At 34.3% G+C, this 19,780-nt stretch overlaps 1 protein-coding gene and 1 non-coding gene across 2 annotated transcripts; both read right to left on the bottom strand.

Annotated features, from left to right (window-relative positions):
- Positions 1-340: 340 nt before the first annotated feature.
- On the bottom strand, positions 341-19,040 carry kri1 (KRI1 homolog). Its single transcript, NM_001002041.1, is given in 19 exon segments — positions 341-1,002; positions 2,901-2,996; positions 3,152-3,216; positions 5,878-6,008; positions 9,008-9,179; positions 9,296-9,414; positions 9,907-9,982; positions 11,109-11,279; positions 14,501-14,596; positions 14,705-14,837; positions 15,167-15,273; positions 15,696-15,773; positions 15,872-15,962; positions 16,104-16,153; positions 16,651-16,705; positions 16,928-17,030; positions 17,116-17,221; positions 17,564-17,640; positions 18,867-19,040. Coding segments are annotated over 19 exon segments (2,298 nt in total). The 5' UTR covers positions 18,943-19,040; the 3' UTR covers positions 341-506.
- LOC137490809 (Z30 small nucleolar RNA) lies at positions 5,724-5,822 on the bottom strand. Its single transcript, XR_011010870.1, has one exon. It is a non-coding gene; the product is annotated as a Z30 small nucleolar RNA (small nucleolar RNA).
- Positions 19,041-19,780: the final 740 nt, after the last annotated feature.

The following is a 19,780-nucleotide window of genomic DNA, read 5'->3' as shown; positions in this document are numbered from 1 at the left end:
GTCATTGTCAACATAAATAAAAATCTATCTTAAATATATCCTTGTTAATAAAAAAAAACTGAAAAAACACACTCCTGCTTAAGTCTTGGGTATATAACCTCCTTTGTAAAACGTTTTAACAAATTAAATAAAACCCTTATTAAAATGATTAACCATCATTGAAAATGGAGAAAATAAAAGTATTAAAAAGAAGTCTTCACTCACTGAATCAACACAGCTTTATATTTAGTTATAATGTAACGTTATCTGAAAACTGAACAACTACAGCTAAAACAGAAGACTGGACTAAAATACACATTTTTTCCACTTTCAATAAGGAATGTGAAAGAAAAGGCTCTAATTCCACAAAAACTCTTTTAATTAAAAAAGAAAAACAGAGAAAGCTTTCAGCAATGATTCAGAAACTTTCAAGATTGAAATGAACATGTTAATAATGCAATTTCCTATTTTCAGCGGTTCCTGGTCCCTTAAAAACAGCTCAATCAAAATGGTGTTGATTTCCAGCATCACTGTTTGCTCTTCTTCTGCTGCTTTTCCTGTTTCTCTCGCTCTTTCCGTTTCTGTCTGTACAGCTCTCTGAAGTGGAGTCTCTTTGGATTGAGCCCGTAGGCTTGTAGTCTCTGTCTGCTGAATTCTCGACCGGCCATCTTCACCGTCATGGACTTCAGCTGCCGCCGTCCACCTGAGCGACGCATTTTCTTTCTGGGTCTTTTGGGTTTTTCAGTTCTTTCAACATCTGCCTCTTTCCTCTTGGTTACCACAGTCTCTGCCGTCTTCATCTTTTTCTTAGGAACCAGGAACTCCTCGTCATCCTCCTCTTCATCATTTGCGATGGTCGCTTTGAGGTCCTGGACATCTGCTTGCTCTGCTGGAGGAGGTTCAGCTGTTTCTTCAGTCACAGTGGTGTCGCTCTTCTCCGTGAGCTCGGCTTTCTTTAGACGATCCCTCCTCTTCTTTCCCACCTTCCCCTTGGTATCCTTTTGCTCCTCCTGACCATCATTTCTAAGTAAAAAAAAAAAAACACACAAACACACACAACAATCATTAAACTTTAATGTACTGTAGATTAGATCGAGGTTTATGTGACACAGGGTTCCCATACTATCCTAAACAGCCAATTTAAAGACTTTCAAGCACATTTTAAAGCACCATTAATTTCAAATTAAGCACCTTTGTAATTCACACCCCCAGAATATGTAGTGCCATGAAAGCCCAAATGTACTTAGCATTAACTTACACTTAATATTTAAGTGGTGTCATTTTCTAAAAATTCAGATAGTTTTAAACAGCCATGTTGTTGTCAAATTCAAAACCATTAATATTCATATGTGTTTTTCGAAAATATTTATAAAATGTGTATTATTTGTTATGTATTGTTAAAGATATTAGGATTTTAAAAACTTCTAGTTTTTCTTATTCTGTTTTTGACAGCAGCGTGACAATTGTTTAAATAACACCAAAAACAAATTTAATTTTAAATTTAATTCTAGTTTCAAGGACCCTTCTTAATTTTACATTGCTGAAATTCAAATACTTTCAAGATGTGTGGGAACCCTGGTAATAATTCTGTTGCACCAAACTTTAAACCTTGCTTAAAAAAAAAAAAAAAAAAAAAAAAAAAAGCAAACACAAAACATGAGCTTGGAATAAAAAACAGTCCTTTTTTACAGTCCTTTTTTGATTTCCATAAATGTATGGTTTGTTAGAATAGCACAAGACTAAGCTGAGATACAACTATTTGAATATCTGGAATCTGAGGTTTCGAGAAATATCTAAATATTGATAAAAATCAACTTTAAAATAGTTCTAATTAAAGTTCATATAAATGCATATTTTTATATTTTTATAGTTAAGTTACAATATGTCATAGGCCCTTATGATTTTTGGCATAAACAAATCATTTCGACCCATACAATGTATTTTTGGCTATTGCTAAAAATATACCAATGCGAAATGTTGTGGTCAGGGGCACATGAAACAATTACAGTCATTATGCTGTAAGTATGTTTTATTCTTGATGCAAACTTATATATATACCTTTTTAATTTTAATTATTTTTAATTACATTTTATTTTAAAATTATTATTATCTCTCTATTGGTATTGATGGTTCTATTAAAGAAGTCACGAGGGCACAGTGGGTAGCACGCAGTCGGTAGCAAAGTTTTTTCCTCTGTGGCAACCCCAGAATAATACAGGGACTAAGCCAAAAAGAAAATGAATGAATGGATAAATGAATGAATGAATGAATGAAGGGTTCTATTAAGAATTTTTTTATATCCATATAACAGTTTCAGTTTGATCATGGATTTAAGCTCAGATTTAAATGTTAGCTAAGGACATATTTTAAACTTGATATTGAGGAGGTTTAAAGAATCACAAAAAGGCAGCCCTTATTTGTAGTCAGGCATCCTTTTTTTTACCAATTCTTCTTTCAACTCTTTCTAAATAAAAGCACCATTGCACCATTAAATTAAATAACTAATGGTTTGACTCATAATTTACAGCAGAAGTTTCTCAGCAAATATGGGTTAATTTTTTATTTACCTTTCCATTACTGGCATGAGCCCATTCAAGTCACTAAATGTCAGTTAATAAATGAATTAAGATGAAAGAGTAATACTGCTGCAGTTTAATTTAACAACAATGAATAAGAATTAATCACTTATTTATGTTTTAATCACAGTTTTGTTAATCCATGTTTAAAATGAAGTGGTGAAACTTTTAAATAAAACCATGATCAACAAACCCTTGACTAGCTCTAAACTTTGCCCATCCTAAAAGATCATATGATGGATCATGCACATGATCCTGAAAATGCTAAATCTGGAAGAGTTTCATGTATAAAAAAACTAATCTAAAATGTGTGTGCATTAATGTGATGTCTAAAGTAACACTCACTCATTAAACAAAGACACGAACACTTGCTGTTTCTTCTTGACATTGCGTGCTTTTATCTGGAAGTTCTTCAGGTCACAGAGTTCCTCCCTTTCTGACCTAAATAATAAGAAAAATCTATGAAAACAATGTTGAAGGACAAAATGAACAATCCCAAAATAAACTGTTAATTTTTCTCCAGGTATTTCCCATTTAATATTACTTTTTTATGCAGTTTATTTATATCCATCACAAAAACAACCATTATACACTACCTGTACATGCAGGTCTTCCTTAGTGAGCACCAGCGGTTCAACTCCTTATCACCTGCATTCAGAATCTATGGAAAGAGTGAGAATAACAAAGAAATATTATTCTGATTTCTGAAATTTTTTTTTTTAAATAAATTATAGCACAAAAATATTTATTATATTAAAGGATGCACCAAAATAAGAACTGTGTATTTTTCCAAAATATTTATTTTTAAAGTTTCTGGCAGATATAAAATTAAACACTTAAATAAAAGGAATTAGGAAATCAGTATTTATTTGGTAATACCTCTGACAATCAGAACAGAATGTTTAATGACTAATTTTAATCAGTCTATTATCATTTTTGACCAATGTATTGTGTCCTTGCTGAATACAAACATGACTTTACAAAATAAAATAAGGTAGTAATTAACAGAAAATAAATAATAGTCATTTAACAGTGAATTATTAATTATTTTACAGTTTATATAAGTTTATAAAATAGTTTATAGAATATACAGTGCTGGGCAAAAAAATTATCACCATTAATCACATCCAAAATAAAAGTTTGTTTTGACATAATATATATGTATGTATGTATGTATGTATGTATGTATGTATGTATGTATGTATGTATGTATGTATGTATGCAAGTATGAATGTTTAAATTAGCTGCATTGCTATATTCATGGCAAAACCTGTATATACTATTAAATATACAATATAACATACAATCATATCAGTTTCTTAACATTCGTTGTACAAAAACATAAAAACACTTAAGAGTCATATACAATCTTTAAGCTTGATTTATGATTTATTCTAAAAATCCTCCTGAAGACACCTTTTCAAACATTACCCTTAAATTATTTCCTTAAAGGTGCAGTAGGTGGTTGTGTTCAGAAGCCTTTTTTGTTGCGCTGGTTGAAAGTCTCTTCACAATTTAATAGTAATGATTAAAGTAAATCATCTAAATGTATTTTTATGTATTTTTATATTTTGGATAAGGCATAAAACTAAAAAATGTTCATCTAATAAACAGAGTCGGGCCGACATCTCTCATAATTATGATAAGTAGCTCAAACTGTCTGTCAGCAAATGCAGATTTGAACAACTGCGCAGGCGTTTGTAAGCAGCTCCAGCGGACCGCTGTTTGTGCGATCGGTAAAAACCTGCTAAATCAAAACTTTTTTAAAACCTGAATCAATATTGGAGGTACCTTTGCACGCTGGAAAAAGGATGACACCATGTCTGAAGGATTTCTCTTAGACATCAAACCATTTTTGCTTCAAGCAAAGCTGATGTAACGTTAGATGTTGTTGTTACAAATGGGTTATATCTTCACAGAAGTGTTGTTCAGCCTCTAAAATCTTCCGGTGAAAGACTGATAATACTGTTTTCAGTTTCATAAGTGACCTGTTACAGCATTGATAATGTAGAGTTTAATTAGTTTAACAACAAAACACAAGTAAATACCGCTATTCCGCTTAGTGTCTCCCTATATTGTTTACCATGCAACTCTAATATTCACTCTGAAATCGCATGTCAGTTTGGCTTGCACGCAGCCACACAAGCACTAGTCGCTTTTAACACGAGAGAGGGTTCTTTAGCTGTGCTCGTGTTTCAGGAGGCGTGGCTCTAGACGGCAGGGGAGGGACTGTGATTCAGAGATTTATGCTAAGCTGTTAGCATTGTGGAAGATCACCTACTGCACCTTTAATAAACGTTCTCTAATATCATTTAAAAATACACATTGTATTAAAATATCTTTTATTATCAAAATATTCTTAAGTAGGTTTTTCATCCCCTTTTGATAAATACAAATGTGTGAGTCTTGAGTGTCTGATTCTGCATCTCGTATGTTCAACCTGATCATGTGTTCTTTCAAAATGCTAACTACTTCTTTAATTTACAAATGACTCACTTCATACAATTCCACTTGTCATTTCTCATTAATATACAGATTTAAAACAGGTTTAACATCACATAAGATATATGTGTGTGTACTGTGAATATTTATTTTGTTTATATAAATACACACATGCATGCATATATTTGAAAATGTTTTTTATACATATTTAGATATAAAATATTTATGTATATGATACAAACTATATATAAATTAAAATATATAATCAAAAAACTAAAGTTTTATGCATGTACTTGTATTACATATATCTTATTTGCCCAGCTCCTATAACAAATAATAGTTTACACATAAATGAAAGAAATCAGTAGCTGCTGGAATAACCCAAACTGTCATTTAGTACAAAGAATTTAATGGTATCTTTATTTTTACCTGAAGGTTCACTGTAATTTATGATCAATGTATTGTGCCCATGCTAAAAAGAAGTACGAGTGAAAATATAATAAGATAGTAATTAACATAAAACAATTGACAGTAATAAAACACTAAAAGCAATAACAAAAAAAATCTAACAGGATTTACTGTACATCATTTATAAATCTATATTAACTTCCAGCATCTCCAATAAAAGATTTACCTGAAATGGCAGTGCATGTAAAATCTTCTTAAATCAAATCCTCTAAAATGTGAGCCTAAAGCTAATCTGCACTGGTGGTTATCAACGCAGCTCTGCTCAGAGAGAAGATTACAGTCTTCAGACCCTGGTCAGAGTTACTCCCGGAGGAACAGCAATACCAGGTCAGACACAATCACAGCTCATCAGCACAGAACTTATTTTCATTAAACACATTAAATTCGTGTGGATATGCCTGAAGCTCCTCACCTCATCAGTGCTCAGCCCAAAGTCATTGGCTACCACTTCTCGGTAGCGAAATCTGCACGGCAGGTCATCAATGATGTCCTCAAAGTCCAGTTTATAGTACTCGTCCAAGTACTGCTCGAAGCTCTTCTCGTCTGGAAACAGGGGAACAAATGGGGTTTGTGTAGGCTGAAACATTTTCTGTATGTTCGACCGATGACAGACAGTGTAGAGACGCATGATACTGGCCTTTGCTGATATCCGATAAGCAGATATGTAAGGGATAATCAAGGGATTACTGATGCGAATGCTTGAGGGCAGCGCATTTATTTCTAACTGTGATCAAAACTGACTGGAACCACATGTGCAATACACAATTTTAGCGCACACGTTACTCGGCCAGTATGCGCAGGCATTCTGTTCAAATGGGAAACAAATTCTCCAAAATTGCTTGCCAAGCTTATGATTACATTTCATATTAGGAATCACCAATAAAATTAAACAATAACTGTCTCTTTAGTTTAATTTCTAAATGTTCGAATCACACAAAATCTGCAGAAACTTAAGTCGTTCCGGGACCCTCCCCTGGAGAATTGTCAGTCTATAACTATCAATGATTGGCTCCTTTACTAGAAGGCGGGACTTCATTAGCCATATTGACTGTTTCCACATTCAAAACTATACGAGTGACCTGACTTGTGTATTCTATAGCCTTTAGCTGCATCCAAAATTCCATACTTTTGCACTATACTACGCCATTTTGTAGCATAAATAGTAGTGTAAATAAGTAGTGTGTTCACACTGAAAACTTAAAAAAAAAAAAAAAATAATAATAATAATAATAATAATAATAAGTCCATTTTAGATACCCGGATGATGTACTCATTCAGCCGGTAAAATAAAATGTGGAATGATGGAATCTTCACGCACTCAACACCCGCAGGTTTGCTCACGTAGCGGAAGGGGCAGAGCTATCACACGCACATGTTGGATTACTTTATTTATTTTGGATGGTGAAAGCAAAATTCTCCTATGAGATTGATTATAGCAGCTCCCAATGAAGAATGTAGTTATACTCATGGCAACTGATAAACGTCATAAAGGAAACAATTTGAATTTGCGCTTAGTAAAAAAACATTAGTGCTCCATATGGGACGACACTTCATATACTATGCTGTTGAGTGTGTAAGTGCATAAGTACGTAGTGCATGAGTGCATAGATGCCATTTGAGATTCAATAATTGAATTTTTCACATCCGGGTTGTGAATTTTATATTATTTTGGTGGGTACTCAAATGAATATTACAAATAATCAAACTGTCTAAGTAGTTGCATAATTATAAAATAAACACACAACTATAACAGTTTCAGCAAAGTCCCATTAAGGCAAATTCTTTATCTCAGCAGCCATCTTTGAAATGCCTCTCTGGCATGCAAGTGCAGCTTATATCTCTATGAATGGGGAAACAATGAAGCTGCAGAAACTGTTAAAACCTGGACCGAGCTCCCCCCCTGAAAAACTGTCAGTCTATGGACCATTTTGAGGAACGTAAATAAAAACGGTCCTAACATATATCCTGTTTAACAATTTTAATTTCCATAGCTTCCAAAAACATCCACATACTGATAAATAACTCTTATGATAGCAGTTGTAACACCGTTATGATAGAATTGCCTCTTGTTACAGTTATGAAATAGCTTGAAAACAAGCAAGAAATGTTCATGGGCCAAAGACATCACCACATTGAAATGGTCTATAGCAGAGATGTCCGGTGTCCTGCAGATTTTAGCTCCAACTTGCATCAACACACCTGCATGGATGTTTCTAGAAAGCCTAGTAAGAGCTTGATTAGCTTGCCCAGGTCTGTCTGATTGGAGTAGGAACTAAACTTTGCAGGACACCGGCCCTCCAGGACTGAGTGTGGACACCCCTGGTCTATAGCAATCGATGATTGTCTCCTTAATTTGAATTTGAATGAAGGACAACATCCATACTGTTACATTTTTCCTCATTCAAAACTAAACGCATGATACGTCTTGTGTCTTGGTTCCAGGTTCACCAAGTCAAATGATTTCAATGATTTCAAATTATACAGCTTACAACATTCAAAAATCAAATCAAAAACAAGTGCTCTATAAATTTATTAAACAAGACATTTAGGGTGCTTTCACACCTAGACATTTGCTTCGGAACCTGTCTCATTTGCTCAGTTAGCACGGTGCGTTTGCCATATGTGAATGCAGCAATCACGTTTGGATTCATGCCAAATCAAACGGTCTGAGATCGTCTAAATGAGGTGGTCTCAGTTTGATTGAAGCACACTCTGAAGGGAATCGATTGTAATGAAAAAGCAATATGATTCAATAAAGCAGGCTTTATCACAGTGCATTATGATTATGTAATAGTCATATATATGGCTATATGAAGAGAGAATGGTGAGCAGGGCTGGATGTCATTCCTATTGGTAAATATAAGTTTCATGTTGAATAAGAAAGTGAAAGCATAATGATGTTAAAGAGAGTTGTGTATCTGTTAGGAAATGGTACTGAAAATACGATCTGATGTTTTTGTTTCCATATTTTAATCTTATAATATGTTGTTAGACCTGTTGTTTTGTTTATTTCTGCACTGACACCTCGAAAAAAAGATCAACACCAATCTGCTTCATGATCTGACTGCAGTCTTGCTCATAATGTCTTATTGCTCATCATCATAAATTAAAATAACCACGTTTGACAGCTGAGCAGAATAATAAACCCTGAAACTCTGACCAATATGAGAAGAGTTTACTTGCACGTGACTCGTTTTAACTGTTTTAGTCTGTTTAGAAACTTTGCTGTGTGAAAGCGAATCGCACCAACAACAAAAATAACATTTACTCATAGTTTACTCACACTTAAGTGGTTCTAAACTTTTAACTTCTATCTTCTGATGAACACCAAACAGGATCTACTGAAAAATGTTGGAAAATAGAAGCTAATGCCATCTTTGTTAAGAACAAAACTCACTATAGTAAACAACATTCTTCAGTGTATCTTGTTTTGTTTTCAACAAACTAAAGACACTCAACCTGGTTTGGAACAACTGGAGGATGAGTAAATGATTACAATATTCATTTTGTCTGAACAATCTGTGTTAACAGCTATCACTCACTTGGATCAAAGACAGGCTTGCTTTTGCTGATGATCTCTGCAAAGTGGGACTTTTTCCTCTTCTTTCCCATGAGTGGGACGTCCTCTTTGCTCTTCTTTTTCTTCTCCTCTCTCTCTTTTTTTCTTTTCTTTTTAGAAACGGCCTGTTGGCTTGGGTCGTAATCAGCATCCATCTATTCAAGAGATTTAAGGTATGATTAATAGCCATACACAATGAACAAATCAGTTCGGTGCAGCATTTATATTGCGTGTTAAGAATAAGAAAGCATGCTAAAAAGTCTACTCTTACGATAAAGTCAGGATCATCACAGTTGGGCTGGTAGTGTTCCTCCGCAGTATAGTCTTCCTTGTGGTCATACTCTTCCTCATTCTGCTGTTTTCCCACCCATGTATCCCAGTTCCAATTTTCTTTAAAAAAAAAAAAAGAAAAAAAATTCATTATTTATACATTTATTAAAAAGTAACAATAATTTAAGCCATATATTTGCATATATTTGATAAAACATTCTTTAAAAATGTTTTCTGCTTTGATATATATATATATATATATATATATATATATACAGTATATAAGTATATATATATATATATATATATATATATATATATATATATATATATATATATATGGAGATGTATCAAATGTTCCTTATTAATATCAAAAACAGTAAAACATAGTTGTTTGGCAAATATTTTTCTAAATAAAATGAGACTATAATAGATTCAATAAAACATCATTCATTTAAAAAACCTAAAACTGTAATAATATAATCAATCTTTTTTGTCTATAAAGATTAATTTACCATCGTTGCTGAAAGTATTTTTTTCTCAAAAGTTGGTAGTGATTGTGAACATGGAGTGAACAACATCAAATATTGCAATCAAGATTCACAGTGTTACCTTCAAATTCCTCATCGCCTTCAAACTGTGGTTTTTCTTCTTCATTCTCTTCATAGTATTCATCACCAAAGACCTTCTGCAGATGGGAATTAAAAACAGTAGTTGTTTTTTTGCACTTGCATCACTATAAGCAGTCACACATTACTTTACATTTTACATTTTATTTCACATTATATTAATTTACTTATTATCACTACTAACAGTCTTGCCATGCTTTACTAATGTAATTAAGTTAAATTTTACAAAAAGAGTTTAAAATCGATAGAGCGCTGAAGAAACTACTGTTATACAATAACTTGCATATTTACCCTAATTAAGCCTTTGAACGTCACTTTAAGCTGAATACTAGTATCTTGAAAAATATGTAGTAAAATATAATGTACTGACATAATAGCAAAAATAAACTAAATAAGTTATTAGAAATGAGTTATTAAATCTATTATGTTTAAACTGTGCTTTAAGCATCTTCACTGTATTTTTGATTTTATAATTGTTTAATAATAAAAACAGTCTGCAGCAGCAGGGATATTGCGCGCTAGCACTTTAAGAATAGTGCAGCTCTGATATGGTTTCTCTTTCACGTGTCTTTGAATTCTCAACTTGTGTGTTTATTAAACAAATGACGGTTAATATGAATAAACACTAAACACCGGGCTCCGACACAAATGTGCATGTATTTGATCATTAAAGCGCTCACATTAAGATGGCGTTAGATGTGCGTGTGTGTGCTCTGCTGTCCGAGGCCAACACACAACAGCACATGCTCTTTCTCGCTTTTAAAAATATGAATGATGCGCATCCCGTGCTGCAAAAGTTACATTAATGATAATGTACCTCGATTACCTCGATTAATGGTTTTTCATAATCGTTAAAAGGCAAAATCGTAATCGGATTTTCGATTAATTGCACAGCCCTGCCATACCCATTTCTTACTTTCATGTGTAATTTATGAGATGCCATTTTCCACATTAACACTTTTTCATTTTAAAACACATGCATATTGTTATAGGGACGGCTGACACTTACGCTAATGTGACCTGTAATAAACTGATAAAGTCAGCTTGCAGATTCATAAAACAACTATTACGATATTACCAAAAATAATGCTTGTTGGATTGGATTATTATTACCAAAGATAATGGATTATCGGACACTTTAAATCATGAGTTTTGGTTCCAATTCTGCAGTTGTTTCAGACAAACCTGCATAAGCTGGTCGTGTTGCTGAGGGTCAAAGTCTCCGTCCAGGTCAACATCATTGAAGGCTAGCTGTTCATTTCCAGTTAGCTCCTGCAGTTTTTTCAGTTTATCCATGATCTCTGCTCGCTTTAGGTTCTTCAGTTCCTTCAACTGCTGCTGCTTCTGTTCCTTCTCCTGCAGGAGGTTAGTAAGTAAATTGTGAGAAATTAAACATTAAACTCTCAATTTTCTTACTTCTGAAAGATCATGTGACACTGAAGAGAAAATAACTAAGCTAAAAATCCATGTTTGCTGAATTCACTGCAGGAAAGAAGGGTGTAAAACTTATTTTTACAGAAGACCACTTCATGTGGCTGCTTTTAAAGGACTGGTTATAACTGTAGGACTGTATAAATGTTAGTACTAAACATTCAGTTAAAAAAAGTCTCTTTATTTCATTACAAAATAATAACGACAAACCGTAAAAAATGTCAAATAAATGCTAATTCTCAAAGTTATTTTAATATGAATCCTTTTTATTACTTTTCTCTAAACTGGGCCCATTTAAGAGAAAAATATCTATGGAACAACAACTAATTTTGAGCTGGGTTGCATAATGCATTATGGGAGATTATGGTCAATAAACGATATAAAGCAGCATGGGCATTTATTATAATAATGGGTTCACACTAAACAGGGTTCAACGCTAAGGATTCTTTCTACTAGCCCAATCGAGCCAGTGGTGAAAATTTTTACTTGCCCTGCCAAAATTTTCACTGACCCCAAGTAAATAGCTATTTCTTAGCCAAATATTTTAAATAATGCATTAAAAGCCATAGATAATTGTATACATACACTTTTTATACAACATAACTTTTCTTGTTATGTATATATAACTTTCTGTGTGTGTGTGTAATATACATATATATATATATAAATAAATAAAAGCAAAAACGACACCCACAGACATCATCACCAAATATAAATCAAAAAGGTCAGACTTTCTCATACATAGCCACATTTAAACTGTCATGTTTGTAAAAATCTATCTACTAAATTAATAAATCTATTTAAAAAAAAAAAAAAGCATCGGCTAGAATTTTGCATTATAGGCTTAAATTCTAGAGAGAAATAACAGATGAACCGAGACTGCAGTCAAATCATGAAGCAGATCAATGTTGATCCTTCTTTCAAAGTGTCAGTGCAGAAATAGGGCGACGCAGTGGCGCATTAGGTAGTGCTGTTGCCTCACAGCAAGTCGCTGTGCCTCCAAAAACAAAGGTCTAGGTGTGAAAGCACCCAAAAGCCTGGTTTATACTTCTGCGTCAAGTGATCGGCGTGACCCACGTGTAGCTGTGCATTTATACTTGTGCGCAATGTTTCTGTTGTTCTGCAATAACAGCTCCGAAACGCTAGTTGGCAGTGAGGTTAATGTTCCTCTGTGTCGAGTTTCTTTGCTGGTGTTTTGTTTTTCCTGAATGCTTCCTTAATGTACATGTGGTGCAAACTCGCTCATTTTGACACTGACAGCCTCAGCTTAGGGCTATACATCAACACGTAGGCTGCACCACTCTGTATCACACTCGTGCGCTTGACGCAGAAGTACAAATCAGCCTTAAGACTGTATTTGCATGCAACTGACAAACAGTCTCAGCCACATTAAACTTCAGTGACAAGGCAACACTGGTCTGATCTGGCAAGTAACCATCCTGTGTATTATCCAGAGCAAACTCGCATGCTGGCCATTGGGCAGTCCTTATTTTCAAGCCCTGCTAAACATGAAGCACCACGTCACTTGCTCTTAACTACTCACAGGATGTTTTTTGCTTCAATATCTTGAACTTGAGCTGAAGACACGTTTGAAGTCAATTCTGCGTGTTCACGGCAAATATGTTGCACATTCCCGTTTAGTGTGCCCAAATTGCATTGGATTTGTATGTAATTTAGTTGCATGGATACTTACATTTGCATTTAGTTTGAATAATATGCTCTGACAGACCACATAAAATTATATGGAAAGTCATTTTTGACACATTTTTTATGCATTTTACAACATTTGAAGCTTTTTACACAATACAATTTATTATATTTGAATCAACCTAAAAGCATCTCTGATAAGTGTAAGAGACCTTTTCTTAAAGGGTCACGAAACACCAAAACACATTTTTTGAGCTGTTGACAGTCGTATATGTGTCCCACACTGCTAAAAACACTATAAGGACACCTATATTTCACTAAAAAGTGTAAATTGGTTGTTTTTGCGTTATTTCAAGCAAATTCGTACTTCCGGTTTGAAACGAATTTTTGAAGCTGCGTCACGGTCATTACATAATAGCGTTGTATTCCAGCGTGCAGACTGGGCGTCTGTGCCAGAGTGAGTCTTATTACGTCTTACAGTGTGTTGCATTAATGCATGAGTAAGGCTTGGTTCAAACCAATCAGCGCGCTCTATTGTGCAACTTAATATTCATTACTATCACCGTGTTTTCAGGACAGAGACGCCACGTTGTGTTGGCAAAACAAGCGTGAAGTGTTGCTTTTATAGTTTGCTGCAGTTAAGTTTCGTTTTCATTTTCTCTCTGTGAGAGCTCAGAGTCACGTGTGGATTAAGTGTACGCGACGCGCGACAACAATAACTTACGTGTCTAAGGAGGATTATTGTTTACCTGAGAGCTGTTCTCATCTGCAAACGTTGAGATCTGGATTCGTTTGTAGTATTCTCTTCATAAAGACGCGGCTCTAGTTGCTGGTGATTGTCCTGTCTCTACAGATTTGGTAAGTGAGCGACCAGTGCTCTTTGTTTATTCAGTTTGTTTGTATCTAACAAACTATTGCACAGAGTGTAAACACGTTAGCACCACAACCAAACTTTAACCTCGTGTAGGGTTTTTACCGCATTTAGTGACCGGAATAACACGCGCGGCTTTCTGACACTACCTGTCGTGTGCATCTAAGTTTCCGGGAAATGCGGAGGTTTTTTTTTTCTCTCATTCGCCGTGCGGTATGAAACATTGCATGAAAAATACATGCTTAGAGCAGCTCCTCGAATCAAAAATCTTGTGTGTCGCGAGGGGCATGAATGAATTCCCTGAATGAAAGAGCCAAACTGCAGTTAAAGTCCACCATTTAATAATTTGGCAAATAATTCGACTACAGATGTCCATGTAGGTTAAACAGCATCACTTTCTCATGTGTGTGTGTGTGTGTGTGAGTGTGTGTATTTTGACTCTGAAACTCCCGCGTGCCCAAATAGACACTCCCACACCATCCCACTTTTCTTCCTCCGACACTCCCCCCTAAACAGAGCTGGACACGCCCACTTTTCTGACTTTTTTCAAAGTAGAGGTGTGAAAACACCCTGCTGAAACGAGGGGGTTTCATGGCCCTTTAAAGAAATGATTAAAAATCATGTTTACCTTCTTCTTCCTTTCTTTAACCTCTTCTCTCTTCCTCTTTCTCCTGTCGTCTTTGCTGCGGACAGAAGTTGCAATGTTGCGGGGATATGTTTTGACCTGTGGAGAAACAGTGGGTTGATGGGTAATGCTTGAAAAAAAAAGAGCTCATTTGAGGAAATGAACAGAACACAAATACAAATCAGTCTGATCATGAACTCTTCCTACTTTTCCAGCATCAGGCTCCTCAAAGCGGAAGTTGTAATGCCTCTCAAAGTCTTCCTGTTTATGCAGAAATGATTCTCCTTCATCCTCAGAATCATCCACATCATCCTGCATGAGCTCATTATATGTGGGGATCCTAAAACCATTCACAGATTCAGAGAAACTTATAAAATCATTCAAGGGCTAAGGATATTTTTTAAGAAATTAAAATGTTTACCAGACAAGGAATTAATTAATTGTTCAAAAGGAGAGATTTTTATCTATAGCTAGTTGACACTGTAGAGATTATAGTATATTGTGATTCTGAAAAATCAGCTTTGATTTAAAGAAATAAATTACATTTTTACTGTTTTTACAAAATATTGCATATAAAACAATGCAGCCATGCTGGGACAAACAAACGGATCCAAAACATCTTTTTTACTGGTTTTGTTGTATGAGTGCAATACTTGAGTCAGAACCTACCTCTCTTCATCCTCCTCCTCCATGTAGCCCTTGTTGAGCATGAAGTCCCGCAGGAAAGACTCTTTCTCATCTAACTGAGGATTGTTCCAGTAGTCCCGCAGATATTTCTGAATTAACATGCACATCAGTCAGTCCAAAATCTAATACTTAAAATCCAAACAGATCATCCTAAAATCTGATTCTGAACCACAAAACGATTTTTTTAGATTTATTAATCGCAAAGCTGAATACATAAGCTTTGAAATGATGTGTGGTTTGTTAGAATTGGACAATTGCCCAAGAATTTGGGCGATATTTGAAAATCTGGTATCAGCCGGAATTAAGCTGGTTGCAATGCATATTAGTAATCCAAAATTAAAGTGAGATATTTCAAAGGTATGAAATTTACAAAATATCTTCAAGGAATATAATCCTTATTTAATATTCCAATGATTTTGGGCATGAAAAAATGTTAATGAATGGCTATTCCTACAAATATACTCATGCAACTTGAGTTTTGTGGTCACAAATATCTTAAAAAAACACTGACCATGTCCTTAAGTTCTTCTTTCTCATCCAGCTCTGTTTGACCCTTCAGCCATTCCACATAGTCAGCTTCCTCTTTGTCCTTAAACGCAGAAATAAACAACAGGCCTATCACTGGATACAGTTTTATTAAACACAATTATATGACATCCATCCAGCCGAAAGCTACAGTGTCAGCACTTTTTCCTCTTGTGTTTTGGTCCTCCGTGTCAAAAACTGTCCGTCACCATCACTGTCCTCATCATCACTGTCTTGAACAAACTTGCGCAAACTGACAAAGAGAAATACAGACAGAACAGAATAAAATGAAGAAACTGATGCAAGCAGAGATCATGAAAACTGAGGAATCTGCAGGAGCTAATCGGAAATGAGCAGCTGGCCTTTAATAAAAATACAGGGGACACTTTAATACCTTTCCTGTATCTCCTTTTGCTCCTGGATGTATGTGGGAGATGCAGCTCTCTGTAATACAAACACATTCATATGTAGTTGTTTATGGTAATCAAGCTGTTTCAGGCACTAAAGAATGCACTTAAATGAATAGAGGAGGTCATTTCCATTTGAATTCATTTCATCTATACATTGTTTATTTAAATAATGAAAACAAAAACACACAAACCAACAAGTCGACATTCATCTGCAATGTGACTAACTTTGATTTACAAACTAAATCAATATACACAACAAGAAAAAAACATTGAAAAGTTTTATAATTAAATTATTAAATTATTTAAATGAAATACTATTAAAAATAGTAACATAACTGAATAATTAAAAAAATATTATTAAAATTACCTAATGCTGACAAAAATATCTTACCCTTTAAAATTATGATTATCATTTTAATAATATTCCAAGTTTTTTTATTTATATAAACTGCAAGACAGAGCAAAAATGTGGCATAAAATAAATGATCATTTTTGTTCTACGCTGATTTCTAATATCTTAAGTATGTTTACCTCCTGCATCTTTGCGGAGATTTCTTCATCAGCACTGTCATCGTCTTCATATTTTCTGCAATGAAGCACACTCGGTTACATTATACAAACACTTTGAGTGAATGAGAACCATTAGAAATGTGAATAAATAAATTAATCTGCCAATTATTTTCATTAACCTCCCAACCATGCAAGCGAAGTAACAATGACAATTTACTGTCTGATTAATACAAAAGTAGATATATTACAGTGAAAAGTTTCAGCCAAGTCCATCATTTCTAAACCGATGATTTCTTACCCTCCTCTCTCCAGGATGACTTTCCTCTCATAGTCCTTAAGGAACATGGGTTTCTCTGACTGTTTCGAAGTGGACGGTTGCTCATCGCTGCCTGACCCAGATGCTGATTAAAACAAAAAGTACAGTACAGCATCTTAATACAAATCATAAATTGGAGCAGACATTGTACTATAAAGATCTTTACATACTTTCTTCTGTGTAGAATTTGGCATCTTTCTGATAGATCTTTGGATCCTTTTTCTTCAGAAGCGAGAGAGTTCTGTAAAAATCTCTGTCTAGCTTTGGATCCAGCTCCTGTATGTACAGTATATAAGAGTATTAGACATGGAAACATAGACTGAGGTAGAGTTAAGTTTATATTCACACATTCATTCATTTTAACAATCCTTATATGCTTTACCACATTATTTTGAATAATCGGTCTGAAATCACATGTAAGTTAGACTTCAAAACAACACTAGCACTGTTTAATTGACTGTGGACAGTGCTGCACTTTGATAGTCATTGGCTGCTAATATGATTTCCTTAGTTAGAATTTGCAAAAAAAAAAAATACTTTTCTGAAATTATATTATTAATGAGAATACCTAAACATTTGAAAAAGAGTTTCAGTAGAGAAAATGAATGATTATTTTACCACTTCACTGTCATCAGAGTCAGATTCGGAGGAGTTTGATGAATTTTCCTCTTCCTGGTCTCCATAACGGTCCTTCACTGGAACATTCAGCAGAAACATTATAGTAATGCAATTGGCTGTTAATGTACTTAATATCAGGATATGGAGTGATGTAGACTTTATATATATATATATATATATATATATATATATATATATATATATATATATATATATATATATATATATATATATATATATATATATATATACTTTTTGGCTAGAAATTAATGGCTACAACAACACACAAAAGCAAAACAAAATTAATAACCTAATGTCCAGAAAATACATTGAGGTGGTTTGAAGATGGGTCTGTTCAATGGTAATTACTACATTAAGTAAAAAAAAGTTGTAAACCAATCATTTCACTTTATAAGTCCTCTATAGAAGCCATGAACATTAGTTTGGTTTTGCTTGTATTTGTTTTTTTAATCTCTAAAAGTACCGTTATGCATTTACTTGCATTTAATATATGGGCCCACAATTTCAGCTTAAAATATTTAATATTTAACTGAAAAAAACTAATTAAACTATCCCTTTAACAAATGTAAAGGCAAAGCATCTCCCAAAATTAAAATGGTTAGTCTCATGTCTCAAGAATATTTTTGTGAAAATAACATCCACACTATTTGCTACTACTGTAAAATAAAAGCACATAAACAAGGAACATTAACATTAAGACATTTCAATCTCCACTTGTGCCTAAAATAGATAGACAGACAGAAAGAAAGACAATAAGGTAGACAGACAGACAGACAGACAGACAGACAGACAGATAGATAGATAGATAGATAGATAGATAGATAGATAGAATTTCTCAATAGCTTTGATATTAATACCACAGTGCTTTGGAAGAGATTTATAGTACCAGTTGTTTTGTTTGGGGTGAGTTTTTAACCTCATATATATATATATATATATATATATATATAGAGAGAGAGAGAGAGAGAGAGAGAGAGAGAGAGAGAGAGAGAGAGAGAGAGAGAGAGAGTCATATTTTTAAGGAAGAGGCAAATAATACCACAATTTTACTGCAGTAACCATATTGTTTAAACTGTTATAGTTACTATGGTATTTGTATTTATTTTCACATCACTTCACTTCACTTCACTTGGACATAAACGTAGATAAAAGATTATTGATGTTTATAAATGTAACTAAAGCATTTCTACAACAAAACTCAAGAAAACCACACTTATTGTTGATATAAATATACACTTTCGTATTCAACATGTAGTAAATAACGCATGCTAGTACAACTTACGTCTCTGCAGTTCCTCTTTCTGGCGATATTTCTCATACTTCTCTGCAAACTTCTTGTTAATCTTGAGATCCGACATGTTGTCGTATAACTGTGCGGTATCTTCTGATTTGAGATCAGATTAATATCTCGATAATTCAAACTCTCACGTTGGACATGTTGCTCTGCTGTACGGCATGGGCACGTGACCTACGACCCTCTCCTACGTCATATAGTTCAGGGTTCAACTATCGCCTCCTTTCGTCGATTGTTTTTCTACTAACATTTTACTCCTTGTTAGAAATTAAACCGGTCCTTTCTGTCATATATTTAGAACGATTTTTTTTTTGGAGTCTGTGATAAAAACAAGCAGCTTTTGTTGCCGCGAGTGAGTAACACATGTCCTGAAAAGTGAAGCCAAAACATTTCATCGCTCCCTAGTGGCGGGATGTTGTATAACTCATAAGCCACGCAGTCTCCACCTAATCAGGGGTGCCCAAACTTTTTCCTATAAAAAGCTAAAAGGCAAACTTGATCGAGGCTAGTGGGCCGAAGCACCTTTATTCTATTTTGAGTGATGTAAACAATAACAATATTGACCGGACCTTCCTGTTTTACATTTTAAAATTCCATAGCTTCTGAGAGTCCAAAAAGTTCCACATAATGTTATGATAACTGTTAACACCTGTTATGATAACACCAAGTTATAATTGAATCGCCTCTTACAACAAGCAGGAAATGTTCATGGGCCAATGGCATCACCACATTGAAATGGCTGAAGGTATATGCCATATAGGTAATTTTCTCTAATGATTAAGGCCAGACAGAATGCGGACCTTTTTTGCTATTTCAGCGCCGAATTTAGTTTAAAATCTGCGGATTTGTGCAGAATTATTTTGTGAGTAGGCTTAGGCTATCATGACTAAAGCCTATGAACT

Source organism: Danio rerio, chromosome 3, assembly GCF_049306965.1.
Source record: "Danio rerio strain Tuebingen ecotype United States chromosome 3, GRCz12tu, whole genome shotgun sequence".
NCBI lineage: Eukaryota > Metazoa > Chordata > Actinopteri > Cypriniformes > Danionidae > Danio > Danio rerio.
This window is presented reverse-complemented; position numbering and strand designations above follow the sequence as displayed.